Here is a 12,969-nt window from a genome sequence, read left to right as displayed (position 1 = left end):
CTTTGCTTCTAGCTTATAAGAGTCAACATAATACACTTCAGTGGGTTCCAAAAAAGTATGAGCTGTCTCATATGGTAGGAAAATTATACAGCTAAAAGGTCAAAGGCTGACACACACCGAACAGTCAAAAGGCTGAAAAATGGAATGGATTAATGCTGGGCATAAGAAATTTCAACTCCAAAACAACAGAGCAACCAACATTCACAGAAAGATGGTTTTATATGAGATGATCAGACGCTCTCTGAAAAATGCTTCCCTATTGCTACCCAGCATGAAGTTAGGTTAAGGTATGGATGAGTTATTTCTACGATTTTTTAGTTATAGCCAGGCTATTCTTTTCTTAGCGTTTTCAGGAAAGAGAGTGTGAGATCTGAAAGTCAAACTGAGCTGGGTTTGGTTCCGGGCTCCAGTATTCTAACATCAGCTCTGAACCTTGAAAATGTTCCTAACTGCTACTTGGTCTTCGCATTCCCATCTAAATATTCGGTGATAACAGCTACTCTGTCAAAGTGATAAAAATGAAATGAGAAAACCAACGGACTCCACCTGTATATCACTTGTAATATAAACAACTCAATAAAAAGAGGTTAGCTTCCTTGTTTCCCAGACGGGTGGTTGTCTATGCCACATGCTTTTCTTTTTCAACCCAACACATACTCTTTGGGATTGCATGATTCCCACCCTTAACCTTTCCAAAAATGCAAATGGGTATTTTTTAGATGAGGGGATTCAAGCTCCCCAGACGTGCATAATAACTGATTTCAAATAAGGACAATTCACTTTCTGCTAATGAAAGGGGATTCACACTTGTTCTGGTCTGGGCCACTGGAATTTTCTTTTTTTTTTTTTTTTATTTTATTTATTTTTTATTTAAAAAAAAATTTTTTTTTTCCAACGTTTATTTATTTTTGGGACAGAGAGAGACAGAGCATGAACGGGGGAGGGGCAGAGAGAGAGGGAGACACAGAATCGGAAACAGGCTCCAGGCTCCGAGCCATCAGCCCAGAGCCTGACGCGAGGCTCGAACTCCCGGACCACGAGATCATGACCTGGCTGAAGTCGGACGCTTAACCGACTGCGCCACCCAGGCGCCCCATGGAATTTTCAACTACATTCACATTTGCAAGACAACCTTGAAGAGGCTCCTGGTACAGCCACTTAGTACCGCCCCCCTCTTCCCTCACCTCACTCCTAGGCCTTAGTGAATCACCCTTTCTCAGATTCCCTTCCAGTCTCCTAACCACCAGTCATATCCCAACACTTCCAGGAAACTAAGACAATTGATAATTACCAATACTCAAGGGAAATATTTCTGAATTCACAATCAGGAATTGATTAACATCCAAACACAGCCTAATGTATATTCACAATTTGGAAATGGGCAGTAGGTACAGAGATAATGCTCTGCCCTTTGGTTTGATCCAAAGAATATCAAACCATAATCAGCATATACAAGATCCGTGACCCTTACTTAATTGTTACCCACTGACTGGAACAGGGGTTATTATCACATCAAAGCTACAATATCCCTAATAAAATAACAGTCTTTGTTTGTACCCTTTGTTTTTAAGTCTACTCTTGAAAATGCCCCTGTGATCACCTAATAAATCCAAATTTTAAAATGACTATGACCTACCATAATAATTTGACCAAGTTAATAATCTGACCTAGTTAATAGTATCATATTATGCTCTTCAGTCTCAAATAGTTACACTCAAAAGAACAATCAAGCTACAATGTTTCCAGAAAACATACATTGAATTTTTTCCCCACATTTGGCTTTGACCTTGCTACACCATTTGTGGGATCTCATCCTATAGACATATTTGCACTTGTGTGAAATGATTTATATCCATGTTATTTAATGCAGGTAGTGTTTTGAAACATTAAAAGTATTTATCCATAGGGAACTAGTTAAATAAATCATGGCCATGCTGATACAATGAGATTATACAGCCATTTAAAATACAAAACGAATGCTTTCTTACTGCATTACAAAAACCTATCAGACATCCTGTTAAATAAAAGACCAAGGTACCAAACAGCATGTATTGCACACTACCTTTTGTGTAAAATAGGGGAGACATAAAAACACATGCACAAAACACATTTGTTTATATACACACATGCACATGTATCCTTGTATTTACAAAAAGAAGTTTCAGAAGGGTGATCAAAAACTAATGGCATTGCATGTAATATTGACAAAGAAGAATGTAAAATTAGGCAAATAAAGATAGGTTTAGAAGAGAGATTACTTATTTAATACTTTGAAATATTTTGTTTCATGAACCATATACATGTATTATTTATTCAAAAAATGCATTAAAAATCAATTAGCGGTAAAACATGACACTCCATTTTCAAGTTTAAAAGAGTACCTATAGGGGTGCCTGGGTGGCGCAGTCGGTTAAGCGTCCGACTTCAGCCAGGTCACGATCTCGCGGTCCGTGAGTTCGAGCCCCGCGTCAGGCTCTGGGCTGATGGCTCAGAGCCTGGAGCCTGTTTCCGATTCTGTGTCTCCCTCTCTCTCTGCCCCTCCCCCGTTCATGCTCTGTCTCTCTCTGTCCCAAAAATAAATAAACGTTGAAAAAAAAAATTAAAAAAAAAATAAAATAAAAATAAAACAGTACCTATAAAGTCACATTTTGTGACTGACCATGACTCTTTGCCCTCTTCTTTTTTTAAAAAAAATGTTTTTAAAATATTTTTACTTATTTTTGAGAGACAGAGCGTGAGCAGGGGAGGGACAGAGAGTGAGACACGGAATCCGAAGCAGGCTCCAGGCTCTGAGCTGTCAGCACAGAGCATGAAATGGGGCTTGAACCCACAAACTGTGAGATCACGACCTGAGCCAAAGTCAGATGCTTAACCGCCTGAGCCACCCAGGCGCCCTTCTAATACCATGCATGCTCATACTGAAAAACAAGGCGTGTGCGTGCACGCACACAGATACACACATTTAAATTAATAAATTAATAAAGGAGAAAACTCTTGGAGAAGAAAAGTCCCCAAAACTATTTTTGAAGAGCTCCACAAAGCCTTACTCCATACACCTTATTTCATCAATCACATTAAAGTGAGCTGCAATCTCCTGTAGCTGATGAGACTCCTCTATTCACAAAACACTTATGCCTGAATGGCCCCGATCCTCCAAAGCGCCCAGGGCAGAGGCATCCTCACCACTGTTGTGTAGACATGCTCACCTTCATAGGTGCCGACTTCCAGAAGGGTCCCGCTCTGCTCGAGGTCCAAGAACTCCTTCACAGTCAGAAAGTTATAGTCCACGCCAGGCACTTCTCCTTCTCTGGGAGACCGGGTTGTGCCTGCATAAATGCAATGGACACCATCAGTCAATGCAAACAGGAAGTTCCCCATTTAGGTGTAATTAACATAACCTGTTCCATAGGCTGGAGGACCCGCGATGGTCCACCTATCTGCCCAGACCGGGACCTGGTCAAGGCACCTTCGTTCTAACAGCACAGCATCCCCACTTCCACCCTCTAGCGCTGGCGACCTTCAAGCGGGAGAAAGAGCAAACCAAGCACAGCTGGGTAGCCTGGGGTGAGTTTTATCATTTCTTAAAATGCACTGAATGAAAAAGGCAGACTGGATTTTACACGGACAATATTTACAACCAGCAGCTTTTAGGACTCCAGTAAATACTAAAAAGTTACCCACCTTAAGCTCAGAGCCTAAGACGTTTATGTGTTTACCACAGGCGTCACAATTCTTGTGTTCCGAGGTACAACCAGCAAGTTCCAATGTAATAAGCCGTTTGAAGAAAATGACACCCACTGCATCAACATATCACTAGAGAAACGCAATTACCCAAGATCGGTGGATGGAGATCTCCCAGGGTTTAAAATGCTGCTGCTCTCTGTGTAATTAATATGTTTGACGAAAAGAGGCCACCCCTAAGTTCTGACTGGAAAGAAGGGACACTGAATTTACTAGGAAATCCTCCTCTTGAATTAATATGGTCATTTGCTCAGTGACTAATGAACATAACAATTCTTCTAATGAGTCATACGGGGCCTCTGGAGTATTTAAGTCACCCCGCTCAGGTGCTAGGCTCCAGACCTATCATTTTAGCCTAATCTCAACAAAAAGTGTGGAAGGAATGAGGAAGGAATGTGGTTTACATACAAACCAAAGAAGAAAACCAACCAAGAAGCCATTACATAGTGTGTACTAGGAACTAATGTTAAATATTAGGAAAGACCAAAAGAGAGCCAAACACATGATTTCTGCTCTTACATTCAAGTTAGGTGAAGCATCTACATAACTTATTTTGCAAGGCACCATTAGCTGTGATGCTTTAAGGTCAAGGTTTCCTACATAATGAACAGGGATTCTTCTTGATTCCTAGGAACTTAGTACACAAGGATTTCCCCCTAATCCTGGAAACTTAAAAACAATTAAATAACCAACTGTTTGTACCTTCTGGCTCTAATGTTCTACGATCACTTGCCTAGGTGAATGATCATGTCCATACACCTACGGTGGCTATCCAGAATCCTTTCAAGTCAAAAACGAAACAAAAAACAAAACAAAAAAAACCCACACACACCTCAACACTTGCTGCGTATTTAACTCGGGGTAAGTACATTTTAAATGAGCCTGATTTTTCCAATATCTGAAATCTGAATGTTTTAAAGAGTTGCACAGTGTCCACAGTATGGTTGTATTGCACACGTTTGCTTATCAGGTCCCACATACTAAAGCTTTCTGGTAAAGAAGCCTTCTTGTGTCCAGAAGTCTACTCTTGATTTTTTTTTTTAAATGTTTACTTATTTTTTGAAGGAGAGAGAGAGACAGAGTGTGAGTGGGGGGGCGGGGGGCGGCAGAGAGAGAGGGAGATACAGAATATGAAGCAGACTCCAGGCTCTGATTTGTCAGCACACAGCCCGACGTGGGACTCAAACTCTAGACTTTGAGATCATGACCTGAGCCAAAGTCGGACGCTTAACCGACTGAGCCATCCAGGAGCCCCCAGAAGTCTACTCTTGTACCATCTCCTAACTTCCCATTTCTGGCTCACCTGGCAAATGATACAAGTCCCTTTAGGTAGACTACAAGCTTTAAATTGCAATCTCCAATATCAGGCACAGAGCAGGTACTCCAGAACCATAAAGAATACCATATACTGTTGATGAGTAGGTGTCTGCGGTGGGAATGATAAGTTCAAGGCTTGCCACTCCTCCCAACAACCTGCGGTCCTGGGCATGTTGCTTAGCTTCTGTTATTACTTAGTTTTCTCATCTGTGAACTAGGCATAACAGTGGTACCTACGCTATAGGTTTGTTGTGTGCACTGAATGAAGTAAACCTTTTAGAAGGCTTAGCTCAATAACTGTCAGCACATATTAAAGTTTATAGCATTGTCAGAATGAAATGAGTTGACAGAATGCTATAGTTCAAATATTTACAGAGGTCCCAATTAAAGCAAGCACCAGTTCAGGCACTGAGGAAACACTGGTGAATAAGACAAAGCCCCTGACCTAATGGAATTTACATTTTACTGTGAAAGAAGAAAAAATGCATATGTGAATATAGCATATAATTACAGGTGGAAACAATTCGTCCATAGGAAACATAGATTAACGTGTCTCAGAGCAATGTAAGGTAAAGGATTTTTTTTTTTTTTTTTTTTTTTTTTGATAAAGGATTTACAAGTATCTTGGAAGAGGAGTGCCTGGGTGGTTCAGACGGTTAAGCGGCTGACTTCGGCTCAGGTCATGATCTTGCGGTTCATGAGTTCAGGCCCCGCCTCAGGGCTCTGTGCTGACAGCTCAGAGCCTGGAGCCTGCTTCCGATTCTGTGTCTCCCTCTCTCTCTCCCCATCCCTCGCTCATGCTGTCTCTCTCTTTCTCTCTCTCTCCCCAAAAAGAATAAACATTAAGAAAAAAATTTTTTAAAGTATCTTGGAAGAAGGAAGCAGGGTGGGGGGGGAGGAAGTTATTTTAGGTGGGGATTAGGAAAAAGCAGACTAAGGAGTGGCCACCTAAAATGAGAGCCATGACAAAGTAATGGGAAAGTAGGGGAGTGGTGGGGAGGCCAAGAACTTTGATGCAGGAACAGGCTCCGTATGTTGGGGGAAGGGCAGAGTAATTGTGACAGAATAACGGAAAGGAGGTTAGAAATAAAAGCAAGGGGACAGCTTAGGGAAGCCACAGCAGACACTTCGTATTTTATCCTAAGGAAGATGGGAAGCCACTGGAAGGTTTTCAGCAGGGTGGTGCTATGATTCATTTTAAGAAGATCATGAAGCTTGACCGAGAACAGGCTTTGGGCAGAGGAGCAGGAGGAGGTGGGCAAGAACAGAAGCAATGAAACCAGTGAGGGTGCTATTACAGGGTCCATGTGAGAGAAAATCATGGCATGGACAAGAATCGTAGGGTGGGGGGTAGTGCAAAGCAATCAGATTTCTATCATCCGTGGTGAATATTACAAATAGCTGTGATACAGTCCACGGGATAGACAGATTAAACTCACCAAGCCACACCAGGTCTGTATTTCGAAGACAGAACTTGTTGATGGAGTGGAGGGAGTGTGTAAGAAAAAGAGAAGGATAAAGACTGACATCCCATTCTTTGACCTGGGCAAAACAGGCAAATGGCCCGGTGCCCTTTACAGAGATCAAGAAGACAGGGGAGGCAGTGGTTCCTAGGGGAAAAACATTAAGAGTTCACTCGTGGGCAGGTCAAGTTTGAGATGCTGATTACACACGTAGATGCGGAGGGCTATGGACAGCTGACCAGGTAAGTCTGGAGATCAGAGTGGAGACGGGGACACAAAATCGGGAGTGATCAGCAAACCACTGGCATTTGAAGGTAAGAGACAGAGATCATCCAGGGAGAGTGTGTAGAAAAAGAAGGCAAGAGGTTTGGGTTGAACACTAAAACCTTGTAATTTTTAGAAACTGAGAAAGACCCTCAAGGAAAACTAAGATGTAGTGGTCAGCAAGGCAGGAAGAAGCAAAGGAAGACGGCGTGTTGTCTTGGAGCCAGGTGACAAAAGTTGTTTATCCGGCTGCTCGGAAAACACAGTCTCCACCATATTGGGAAATCCCAGTGTGGGGCAAGAACAGAAACTCTCTGAAACTTGCCGTGAAGGGGTCTGTCCTAAATGTGTTCTGTATGGCAACTTTCTACTCAGGCACCATACCATAAATGCATTAACCTAATCTATCCCCCAACCCCACCCCCCCCCCAAAAAAAAAGATGAGGATCAATAAAACCAAATGAAAGATCTGTTGGGTTTTTGCGGTCTTCCAAAACCAGACAACGATGGGTTTTCCCCTCTCCTTCAGTAGCCGCCTTCTCTTTGCCATTGACCAGTTTGCCAGATTTCCTTTCAAAGCACCAGTCACCCCTGGGTCTTAATTTCCTGAAAGGATTCAAAATTACAGAAGAACTTCAAAAATGCTACATTTTAGAGGAATAATGAAACTAGTTGATACTCTTCTCCCGTGTAAATAAATATGTTTGGTGGCCTTTGAGCTGCAGGGGAAGGAGGTGGGGGGCGGGTTAGTCTCCACCCACGGAACCTTCAGAGTTTATTACCCAGACAAAACCTTTCTACTCTGCAGGCTAGCAGGAGGTTTACTCCCAGCTCTCCTCCGAGTAACCCGCCCTGGGTCTGGGCCAACATGACCAGGCTCCATTCAGTGACGCTAGGGAGAAAAGGGCAGGGGAGGGGACCCCGCCTCCTCTTTTCTTCTAGCAGAATGACAGGCTGCCGGCTGGACACACGCCTGGCAGATGGCATTTCAAAGGGTTTTCAGGAGCCATCTGGGGTGGGTACAATTATTACAAACCACACTTCTAACAAAGCCAGAAGGGTTACTTCCTGGCAGATGAGAAGTAAAACAAATTCTATCATGTTCCTCAGGGACAGCGTATTAAAAAAAAAAATAATAATAATCACCAGGCTGACAAAGTGGGGTTTTCCACGTCCTACAACACTGCCTTCTGCTTGTCTAGCCAGAAATCGGGCCAGTGTCTTACAGTTATTAGATTTAAGCAAATAAGCACAGTGTTCACCTCCTTGCCTGCAAAAAAACAAACAAACAGAAAACAGGAGTGAGAGAGAAGATCAAACCGTAGAGTGGGAAAGGATAGCATCCATTAACTAGATGCTTACTTAAGGTCACAGGCAATGTTAAGCACTCCGTCAATACTCCTGGATTTGTTACAAGAAAGGTAAAAGCAAAGACTGTTATTATACTCATTTTATTGATGAGGAAGCTGAGAGAGAAAGGAAAGTTAACTGCCCAAGGTCATGTAACAAGGAAGCCAGGAAGAGGTATGGTCTCTTAGGAAAACAAATCTCTTTAGATATTTGTGGCAGCAGGGTTTGTAGCAAAAACAAAACAAAAAGACCGAAGCAAAAGCAGTCCTCCAAAATGAAAACCTGAGTGCCCATAAATATGGGAATGATTGCATGGAATACGGTAGATTCACCCTCAGGAAAATGTTTTCACTATGTAAACAGCAGTGAGAGCTACACACAGTCACCAGAAGGAAGGAATGTCTATGATGTTCAGCTGAGTGACACAAACAAGTTACAGAATACTATGTAAACTATCACTGCATTTTAGTGAAGCCCTGTGGATGCTGCATGTTTTTTGAGTTAAGAAATCATTAAGTGGGCAGAATAATCCTAAATCCTTAGCAGAGGTAACCTCAGGAATGTGGGTTCAGAAACGAACAGAGACAACATGATTATTCCTTTAAATACCTCTCATACTCTGAATTGTACGAATGGGTATGTAGCTGTTCCGGTGTTTTGTAAATTGAATGATTATTTCAGGAATCTTGAACAACTTGATTCTTGGGTACCCTACTCAACTATCTTCCATAGTCACTTAGTCCTTGCAAAACTGTGCAACAGAATACAGGCTCCAAGTGAATCAAACAAACAGTATGTTCCAAGGTTTCCCGTGGCACAGAAAGCCAGCATCCATGTCAACAACACTTACCTTTAGTTAATGAATAAAAATACACTACATATAAAGTTGAGAAGATGGTGCTGTTCATTTTCCGCCTGATTTTATTTTATTAAAAAAATTTTTAATTAAAAAAATTTTATTTTTCTCTTAAGGTTTATTTATTTTTGAGACAGAGAGAGACAGAGCATGAACGGGGGAGGGTCACAGAGAGAGGGAGACACAGAATCTGAAACAGGCTCCAGGCTCTGAGCTGTCAGCACAGAGCCCGACGAGGGGCTCGAACTCACAAACGGCAAGATCATGACCTGAGCTGAAGCCGGACGCTCAACCGACCGAGCCACCCAGGTGCCCCTGCCTGATTTTATTTTTTAAACCTCAATCCATTAGTCACTTAAAGAGAGCCTTTTTTAAGTGTTAAAATGCTTACAAAATTTCACTGGGTAGTCAATGCCATCAAACTTTCCCACCACGTGATCATAACTGAACAACTGAATTTGAGCTACGCCCTGCTGAATGTCTCAGTATGAATTAGCAATGCCCCTAAAAGTCCACCTTTTAAAGCCTGAGTGGCTGCTTGCTTCTTACGCACATTTTATGGCTCATAAACTTTTGGTATACTTGGCTTGAGTGACCCTTCCTGAGGAAATCAGAAAGTGACCTTCCTTATCAAACTCCACAAACCGTGGCTATAGAAAGGAAAATGGATCCAGCGCTCATTAGATCTCTCCTTTGAATCTGAACATTCTCGTGAAATATCCAATCGAGGCAGCAAACGAAATCTTAGGGATGGCATGCACCATGCTGTTTCCTCCTGCCTCATATTCCCAGCATCATCAGGGTTTAGGCGAGCTGTCACTCAGTACCTGTCCAAAAGGTCCCAAGGCCAGAATGCTAACAGAAGAATCATTATCCTACTAAGACTAAATTGTTAATAGTCAGTGATTTCACCTGCTGTTAAATTAATCTGGGTCCTGCTTATCAAAATCCAACAATGAGACTTCAAAAAATTATAGTCCCTTCAACTACCGTCGATGTTAAGGCAAGATCATTCCGTACAATAAAGCAATTACTCGCATTGCTTGAAATTCGTTGGCTATCTAGGACAGCCTCATGCTGTTCATTTCTTTTAGCTAATGGAGATGAAGCACAGTTGAATGTACTGTTCCTACAAATTCATTCAGTCACCTACCACTCACACAATTTTTGCCATATTACAGGACAGGCAGTAAGATTTACTCAATATTTGCCCTTCAAATCAAACTACTTTTTGAAAAATGGAACTATACGAAAGGGAGAGGGAGGATCCCAAGAAAGCTCCATGCTGTCAGGCCAGAGCCCAACAGAGGGCTTGATCTCTCTCACACGCTGTGAGAACATGACCCCAGCCGAAATCAAGAGTCAGATGACAACCGACAGAGCCACCCAGGCGCCCCCTGACTAAAATAGTTTTAAAAACCTTACAATACCAAAAGCTGGCAAAAGTCTGAAGCAACTGAAACTCTCATACATCGTTGGGAAGGCTGCAAAATGGCACAGCCGGTGGGAAAAGAGTTTTGTCATTTTGATATGACACGAAACATAAATTCACCATGTGACCCAAGAGTCACACTCCTAGGGATTTATCCTAGAGAAATGAAAACTTCTGTCCACACAAAAACTGATACGCGAAGGTTTACAGCGGCCTTATGCAGAATCACTCCAAACTAAATGAAAACAAACTTAATGCTCTTCAACGGGTGAAAGGACAGACTGTATTCAGTCCCTGCAGACTGCAGATGGGTAAAGCATGGATGAACCTCAAATACATCGTGCCAAGTGAAAGAAAAGCCAGACTCAAAAGGCTGCCTCCTGTGTGCTCCCATTTATTTGATTCTCTCTAAAAGGCAAGGCTTCAGGATGGAGGAGTCATCAGCGGCTGGACAATGTGCAGATAGAGTTGACCACAAAGCAAGAGCACAGGGGGCGGGGGAGAGAACTGTTCTGTACCTCGACTGTAGTTTCTCCGTGTTTCTCAGCACCTACAGAACTATATGTATATATACGTATACATATATATACCATGAAGGGTGATTTGACTACTTATAATTTATTTTATACAAAGAACACATTTAGCATTACCTCAAGTGAAGAATGGGTTTCGTTCTGCCATAAACAATAAGTGACTAAAAATAAATACAGCAAAAACAAAATAAAGCCATGCCATTTTACTAAAGCCTAATGCTCTGAGACTGAGGTCTGCGTCCTCTTATTACAAGGGGGAGATTGACAAACATCAGAAAGCTGTTAGAGGCCTATTAGCACCAATTTGAGACTTTCTACTTCACAGAACTATGACGATTGTTCAAAAATTACAAACAAAAGTGGCTGCTCAATGTTCGAGTACCAGCAAGAAGCCGAAAACAAGTTTTAGGCACCAAATAGATGCCTAACTCATCTCCCATCACTTACAATCATTGAGAACCACTGTAACCAGGCCTCCAACCCCTGAGGAAACACTGGGAGAGGTTAGAGGCTTGAGGACCCAAGTCTGTTTCCACCACCTTACCCTCTAAAGAATTTAGATTGCTGAACTTTGCCGGCCTTCCTTTCCTCACATATAGGTAAGGATGGGAATGATAGAAATAAATAAAAATTGTAAACAATAAAAATTTTTACATGGAAGTAAAACAAATGGCTGTACTCAGGGCTCTGGGTGAGCCTCGGATGACACAATGCCTGTGTGGACCTATCTCATCACAGCGTCTAGCTGCAGGAAGCATCCGAAACAAAGCAAGGAGTTGATTTCCGCAGACATTGATTTGGGTCCCAGGATGTGAATTTCAACAACAGGCTTGCAGATCTCATGGAGAACAATCTCTGTGCTTATGATTTAGATACAATAAAATCATTTTGTGTCAATGCAAAATATCTTCAGATTCAAACCCACATCATTCTTTGGATGCCGACCCTCCGTTAATGCAGCCTGCTTTACTGTGTGTAGGAGCTTGTAGGCCTTTTAGCTATTTCAGTCCTTGGTTTCAAATTAAAAACAGAGTGAACACAGGTTCTACAACTAAGCAGTCTTTATGGTTTCACCCTGTACAAAAAGTTCCTGCCTCCCTGGCTCTGATTTATAAATGACCTTCTTCCTTTTCTCACCAGCCCAGAAATACAAATCTCATTGCATTTGCCACTGCAAACATTCTTCTATGAGGAGACGCCTTTTTCTTAGGGAGACAGGCCAATCACAAGAAGAATGTAATTTTTTTTTTTTTTTTGCTTTTTAAAAAATATTTATTTTTGAGAGAGAGACAGACAGACAGAATCTGAAGCAGGCTCCAGGCTGTGAGCTGTTGGCATGAGCCCGAAGCAGAGCTCGAGCTCACGAACTGCAAGATCATGACCTAAGCCAAAGTTGGACACTCAAACGACGGAGTCACCCAGGTGCCCCGCAAGAAGTATGTAAATCTCTTCATGCCCCAGACAGATTTAGAAACGACACAGCCACAAATGCAGACCAGAGCCTTAAAGATTTGAAACACAAACAATTTTTCTCTGGTGCCATCAGAATGTGTACTGTATGTTATCTTCCTGGATTTTTAAATAAAACCACTCTTTTACCAAAGCTTTTGTATTGCCAACACTGCTACTTAACATGAAGTATCCAACAGAAGTCCAACAGATCTTTTCTCATAAGAGAACGTACATATGTTTAAAACAAGTCCACCTGGTCCCATCCTTGCATCCTTCCAAATCTCTATCCTTTGGGAAAGGGGTAGAGCGAGCATGAAGCTAGGCCACATAGATACGACTACTGAAAGTCAAGAAAGACTCTTGATTAGGGAATAAAAAATAAAAACATCAACAGTTACTATTTATTGAGCACTTACTATGTGCCAGGGAATTGCTAGGTATGTACTCCACAGATGCCAGAACCCGGATGCTCGTCAGGGAGCAGAGGGTGTTAGAACGGCCCCTCCGGCCAATACATGATGGCATCTCTATCATTCTCCTTACAACCATATCTAAAGTGCT

At 42.1% G+C, this 12,969-nt stretch overlaps 1 protein-coding gene across 15 annotated transcripts in view; it reads right to left on the bottom strand.

Moving 5' to 3' along the window:
• The window catches only part of MAGI1 (membrane associated guanylate kinase, WW and PDZ domain containing 1), a 642,539-nt gene that overhangs the window by 128,471 nt on the left and 501,099 nt on the right, over positions 1–12,969 (bottom strand). For all 15 annotated transcript variants that reach the window (XM_086697648.1, XM_086697649.1, XM_086697651.1 and 12 more), the window contains exon 3: positions 3,207–3,326. In XM_086697648.1, the coding sequence (XP_086553774.1) occupies positions 3,207–3,326 (120 nt within the window). The remainder of the gene's footprint in view (positions 1–3,206; positions 3,327–12,969) is intronic.

The sequence above is a fragment of the Puma concolor genome, chromosome A2, assembly GCF_028749965.1.
Source record: "Puma concolor isolate L17-30 chromosome A2, mPumCon1.1.hap2, whole genome shotgun sequence".
In the NCBI taxonomy this organism is placed as follows: Eukaryota; Metazoa; Chordata; class Mammalia; order Carnivora; family Felidae; genus Puma; species Puma concolor.
This window is presented reverse-complemented; position numbering and strand designations above follow the sequence as displayed.